Below are 6,477 nucleotides of genomic sequence, written 5' to 3' on the forward strand. Positions count from 1 at the left end.
GAGCGGCACCAAAGCAGAACTGGCCCGGGCCAGTGGGGTACGGGGCTGTAACCCTGAGCGAGCGTCCTCCCAGGGCCAGCCCGCTCACACCCCCACAGCTGCTCTCGGGAACAGCCTCCAGCTCCAGCCTAGGTGCGGCAGCAAGGAGACAAGCTCCGTGGCCCTTGTCAGGGCTGGTGAGTGGAGGCGCTGCTTGCAGGGATTTACCTCTGGGCCTGGCGAACTGAAGTGGCATCTTCCCTTCTCAGTCTGAAGTCTGCAACAAGCAGGATGCTGCTCTGGCAGGAGGATTGTACAGATGGGCCACAGTCCACACAGGTCTACAGAGCATTTTTCAGAGCTTTAATACAAGGTAGCACAATCTGCACCTTCTCATTATGAGGTATTTAAAACATTTTACAAAGAAATGGTATTCAAAGGCATTTAAAAATAAAACATTTCCCTTTTCTGAATCGAACATTAACACTAAAACCCCTGCTGCCAAGTGCTGCTCCCTGTTAGGCCCACAGCTATAAATCAGATGGCTAGAAAACTTACTTGAATGGCTTGAATCCCCAAGTTGGGGATGGATGTTTCCCTGAACTGGCCTTGTCTTGGTGCCATTTGGGAGACACTGCAGCAACCATCCCTTCCAAACCCCCTGAAATGCTAATAAAAGTTGTTAGAAAACCTCTCTATTAGGGCTGGGCTCTGTAAGCAAGAGTCGCTGCACAAGCTGAGTGTGTGTGAAGGGGGCTGGGCCAGGAACTGTACCATAACTTGGGGATATTGAAAGAGCAGCTGCCCTGTCCTGCCCTTAGAGTGAGAGCTGCTGCACTGTGGTCAGGGTGACCTCTGCAGCTGGCTTGGCCACGCTGCCCACAGCTGGCTCTGTAGAAAGCCAAGGGAATTCAGAAGAGGATGTTATATATCCTCAGTGCTCAACCTGCTGTAGGTAATGGAAGGGCAGTTTTTCTTCACAACTATCTACCGCTGGCCTTTGGTCTCCTGATCTGTGTAAGTGAGCAGGAGGCACAGACCACCTGGACACCTAAACTGTGGCTGTGCATGTAGCACCACAGGGGAATGGAGATGTGGCCTCAGCCCTGGAAGACCTGGATTTGTTAAGGAGCTTGAGAAGAGCTTTTCCAAATTGACACTGGGGCTAAACATACTGTCCTTGGCCAAAGCCATCCTCAAATAAAGTCTTCCTTGGGAAAAAACCTGATCCAGTAGCAGGATTCTGGACAGTCTCTCCAGCTCTCAGCCACTAAAGCAAAAAGGCAGGAACTATAATCAGAGTATAATTACCTAGCTAAGTCTGACATGAAGCTCCCCTCAGTCCCTGCAGTACTGCTCCCTCCTGGGGTTCCAGGCTGAAACTTAAGTAACAGTGCACACCGTTAAATAGGAAAGGAATGGAAAAAGAGGAAGCCGAGACCACGCTCCAGGCTATGGGATCTGTGGCCAGTTGTGAGCCTGGCCCATCTTCCCCCCCAGCTCCTTGGCACACCATGGAGATAGGTGGGAGGAAGCAGCAGGGTCCACCACACCAGTCCCCAGCTGGTCATGTGCTGAATGGTGCCCCTCGAACAGACCGTGATGAATAGCCCATTGTTCTGTCCCTCTGCATCACCTTCATCTGGCTTTCATCAAAAATAAAACAAATTAGAAATGAACACACGCAACCCCTGCACTCACAGTGGGAAGCTGGAGGCTTTGCTCATCCTGAGCTGCTCCTGCCCGAGCTGCTCAGGCACCAGGAGTACCCGCCTGCCCCATGAGCGGGCCGCCGCCGTCGTGCGTCTCCTCCACAGGCGTCTGGTTAGTGTGCACCACTATTGTGTTCTCGTCCACAAGCTCACAGGCAGGATTGGTGAACGCTGAGAGTGGGAGTGTGATGCGCTGCATTTCACGCTCATAAACTTTCTGTTCATGCTTTTCCTTTAGGTCTTTCCCCCTAGATTAAGAAAAACCAAAACATATACATGATGTGCATGGGGTGAGTGCCACTGCTTGGAGTTAGTCTCAATAAAGGTGATACAGTAGAAAAGAAGGGACCTTGCTCTTAACAAACAGATGTTTCAGCTACATACAACGGGCCAGAAACATTCCCTACTGTAAGCAGAGGACCCCAACTGACCATCTTTAAAAAGAAGCAGCCAATTGAAGCCTGTCCCTCCCTCATAAACTGTCTTATTCACTGGCATTGCTACTGCTAAGTGATGCCTGTAGAGCCAGGCTTCTCCTGCAAACCATGGAGCTGACAAAGGTTTCCTTATACCTTATAGTCCCACAGCACTGCCTGGGGCAGGCCCAGAGGAGCAGTGAGACAGCACAGAGCCCACTGCTGTGGGGAAGAGCTTCTGTAACCCGCTTCATCTGACAGGAACAAATACCAGAGGTGGATTCTGCCTTTTGTTGCAGCAAACCAACCTCTGTAGCAAATCAAGCCGTTCCTGAAAGTATTAGAGCTTATTTCAGAGCTGGCCCTGCCTTCTGCTGCTGCAGCTAACAACTTAATACCACAACCGGCTCCCCAAACCTACCTCAGTCTTCAGCCTGTTGCTATGGGAGGCGACACCTCTGTAATTTGTACTGAGGAAGAACTGCCTTGCTTTAAAAATGGATGACATTAATAGCATGTTGTCTCCAGAAAAGCTATGTATACCAAAAGCTACTAAACCCATTAAAGGTTTCTCACCACACCTACCCAAACCTGCCAGCTTGCACGTGCAATTTTGAGAGCAAGGCGAGAGAGAGGGCGACAGTAAACCTGCGCTGCAGCCCTGCTGGGAGCTCTCTGGGACTGCAGAAGCAAAGCTGCATTTGCACAAACTGCAACATTGGTCTGTTGCTTCCTCCTGCTGAAGACAGGAACGAGGTGGGACTGGCACCACTCACTCCTCCTGGGGCTCGTGATCCCGACCAGGCAGAGCTGCTGGGGTTTCCTGTCAGCACAGAAGCATTTTGGCTGCTTTTCAAACCTGCCTACAAGCGTGCAGCAGTGGCTGTCGTTCCTGGCAGCACACGAGACAGCATTCTCTGAAGTGACACCTCAAATCAGATTCCTCGACAAGCAGTGCTCTGTGTTTTGCCCCTTATGTAACACTCCTCCCTCTGTTTTTTTTCTGTCGGCATTTATTATAAACACTTACATAAGGACATGTCCCAGCTTGGGAAAGGGCTCCTTCTGCTTGCTTGTGTCAGACTGCTGTCAAACAGCCAAAATACAGAACAAACCCTCCCAGAGGAGGGAGCTTGGGCCTTCATTTGCTGCAGCGACATTCACTGCTGTTTGTTCATCCTGCCCTGTCTCTTACAACTAAGCTGCTTGCTATTACCACTAACCTCAAACACTGCTGAGCTGCAGAAACGTTTCTGTCCAACACCATGAAATGGCTGAACAAATCATGACTTAAGGGTGAATCAAAACAGACCTTAAGAGAATACAGGAGCTTTGGTAAAATTAGCTTTGTCTGATAAAAGTCCTACTCGATATTCAGTTTCATAGGATATAATGCGAGTGGCAGAGAATTTACCAATTGTTTTTCTTCTAAAGCTACGGGAACAGGTAGCCTGCTGGAAGGATTGTTCTTTTTCTGATCACAAAAGAAACTTCCTGTGAAGACACCTAGGATTTCCTCTCTCCAGCTCTTACTTAAAATTCAGCTCCCCTGGATGCATCTGAGAAAGCCACAGCAAAGTGCATGTGCACATACAAAACCAAAAAATACAGAAGGTCATTTGAAACTTTAAATGGGACAGAACACCACACTGATGGGTGAAATGGAGAAGCATAGGATTAACTCTTACACAATTCTCTCCTCAGTGCAACAAGCAAAACTCTTGCACAATGTGCTGTATCAAAACACAGGCTTCTATCTGCCTTTTCACTGGGATCTGGTTGGGGCTGCAGGTGCTCAGACATTCCTGCTCTATTTACATTGTTTCATGCCTACACCAGCTTTTAGACAAAGGGGAACAGCCACTGACCTCTTATAGATGTATCCCAGGACAATGCCAGCTCCGATGGTGATGATTATCACCATCATGATCAGTCCCAGCACGTACCCTGTGAAGAGAGAAAGGAAAGGGGATAAAACCAAGAGGCAGTAGATCCAGCTATAGCATTGCTTTCAGAGCCTCAAAACAAATCAGTCCTGCCAGAATTACAGGAATGGATCCCCCACATGACCCTGGGTTTGTACCTAGGGTCCCTAAGTCCTTCTTGTCTTTGGAGTTCATCTGCACCCTCTGACTGATCCCAATGACGGGCTGCACAGCGGCTGCCTCGCTCCGGGAGGGCAGGGTATCAGCTGGTTCAAACACCTGGTCGAACGCCTGAGAAGTACCAACTTCTGCTGTAGGGACTGGGGCTGTGGCAGCTGTAGCATCTGTTGAGAGGAGAAAAGAGACATTATAAATACCGATTCAAACCAGCACGAGCCTTGTGAGTGGGACAGATCTAGACTGGTCTCACTGAACCGCCTTTGAAGTACACTGGCACACACTCGTCCCCTCTTAAGTTGCTGCCAGAAATCCTACCAAGGCAGACAAGCAGCATACTCTCCCCACTTTCCTTTGACATGAACCTATTTAACTAAGAGTGCAAGGCAGAACCACAGATGAGACAGAAGTCAGACAGCAAAACGAAACCCAGGTTTCAGGGCATGATTCCAGAGGATGCACGATGACTTCATTTAGTGTACAGATTGATATACAGGCTGAGCTTCAATCAGGCTGAACAGACATGAACACGACTGAGACTCTCCATCCTAAATCTCCCAGGAGTCTACTTATGTCTCTTCTGCCTCAATCCTCCTGACACAGGAAGGCTTGACAGAAGGAGACTCCAGCAGGTGTGAAAACAACCTGGGGACATTCTTCTCTACCCAGCTCCTCTTTGCAGCTGTGTTGCAAACTCCTTTAATGTGATGGACAGGCTAAATCAGAGCAACACTTGGGGAGCACCGCCACTGACTAGTGTAAGTACAGCAAGTTCCTCCTCAGGCAGAGCCCAAACAAAGGTGTGTAAGGATGGATGCTCATAGCACAGACTCCTTCCCAACACTGTGGATTTTTTATCAACAGCATTGAAAGATTTTCAAGGTTTCTTGAAAGCCTTCTTCCATGACACAGGTAAAATAGAAGCTGTAGCACAGCAAAAGCTGTGACAGTGCAAAGTAGGTATCTATTACCTGTCCTAAACAAAAAACCCTACTTTTTGGAAATACTATGCACAGTATGCATCCACACCTGAAAACTCTCTCCACCTGGATCTCACCCCACAGCTGGAGCAACTCCATGTGGATTTTCTATTTGCAGCCATTTTGAGTCCTCACTGGAATGTGAAATGGAAGTACAGAAGGGGAGTTAGAGATAGGAATTCAGGGTCTCCTGCACTCCATGGTGACTTTTCCTAGGGTCAGCCAGAGAAGCTGAACTAAGAGGAACTGCAGAACACGACTACAATAAAAAGGTGCCTGCTCTGAAAAATTGCCAACCCCCTTATGCAAACGGTGTGTTGGCTGAAAGGTCGGGTAACTCTCCTGATCCCAAAGCTGCAGGACTGTTTTGGGTAAGGGTCTCAGCAGCAGAACATTTATTTTGCTTTATCTTCAGGGAAAAGCAGGCAAAAAAAACAAAGTGAAGAAAACAAAGTGTATGTGTGGAAGAGCGTGTTTACATGCAAGGGTAACAATCCCGAGGGACAGTGGAGTGCCTAACTCTTGAGGGGCTCAGAAATAAGTAAACAGTTCAAAAAACCTGAGTGGTTACTTTGCCCTCCGTCAATACCAACATCTCCTCTCCCTTAGACTGGCTTCAGCTACAGTTCTCTTGGCAAACTGTTTCCCCCCCCAACTTCCCAGGATGAATCCAGTGTTGGGGTTTTCTGTTCCTTACTCTCCTCCCTTCAATTCTCATTTTCTCCAAGTTCTTTCCCCCCACCTGCACCCAAATTCACGCAGGCGCTCGTTCAGCAGCAGGACACTTGTTCATGAGACCCAGCCATGGTCTGCCAAGAGCTCTGCAGTGCCCAGAGGCCCGGACCTGCCTCCGCCTTCCGCAGCACGGCCGAGAGCCCTACAGGACTAGTGAAATGGGGGGGCACACGCCGCAGGCTCTGCACGAGCCATTTCTGGCCCCAGTGGGAACGCTCCAGGGGCGGAGCAAGGCACAGCTGGGAGGCAGATGCGCTCGCACAGGGAGGGCTGGGGGCAGCCCCGGGTACACGCCGTTCCCGGGGGGGGCGGGTGCTGCCCTAGGCCGGAGCTGTTTGTGCACTGGGAGGGGGGGACCCCACCCTGGTGACGAACGCAGCCCCGGTGGCAGGAGGGGGGCCCGGCAGGGCAGTGCCCCGGAGGGGGGGCCGCTCCTACCCGCGCCCGGGGCGATGTCGCAGGGTCTCCGCTCGGGGACCCCGGCGGCGCCTCGGACGTAGCACCGGGGCGCGGCGGCGCCGTCCGGGTTCCCGCAGCTGCTGTGCTCCTCGGC

At 50.6% G+C, this 6,477-nt stretch overlaps 1 protein-coding gene across 1 annotated transcript in view; it reads right to left on the reverse strand.

Moving 5' to 3' along the window:
• Positions 1-316: 316 nt before the first annotated feature.
• Positions 317-6,477, reverse strand: part of PIK3IP1 (phosphoinositide-3-kinase interacting protein 1) — a 6,720-nt gene continuing 559 nt past the window's right edge. The window contains exons 2-5 of the mRNA XM_026859932.1: positions 6,363-6,471; positions 4,191-4,376; positions 3,976-4,054; positions 317-1,939 (exon numbers count right to left, since the gene is read on the reverse strand). Coding sequence (XP_026715733.1) covers positions 1,732-1,939; positions 3,976-4,054; positions 4,191-4,376; positions 6,363-6,471 — 582 coding nt within the window. The 3' untranslated portion in view covers positions 317-1,731. The remainder of the gene's footprint in view (positions 1,940-3,975; positions 4,055-4,190; positions 4,377-6,362; positions 6,472-6,477) is intronic.

The sequence above is a fragment of the Athene cunicularia genome, assembly GCF_003259725.1.
Source record: "Athene cunicularia isolate RWA chromosome 15 unlocalized genomic scaffold, athCun1 chr15_part1, whole genome shotgun sequence".
Classification (NCBI taxonomy): domain Eukaryota; kingdom Metazoa; phylum Chordata; class Aves; order Strigiformes; family Strigidae; genus Athene; species Athene cunicularia.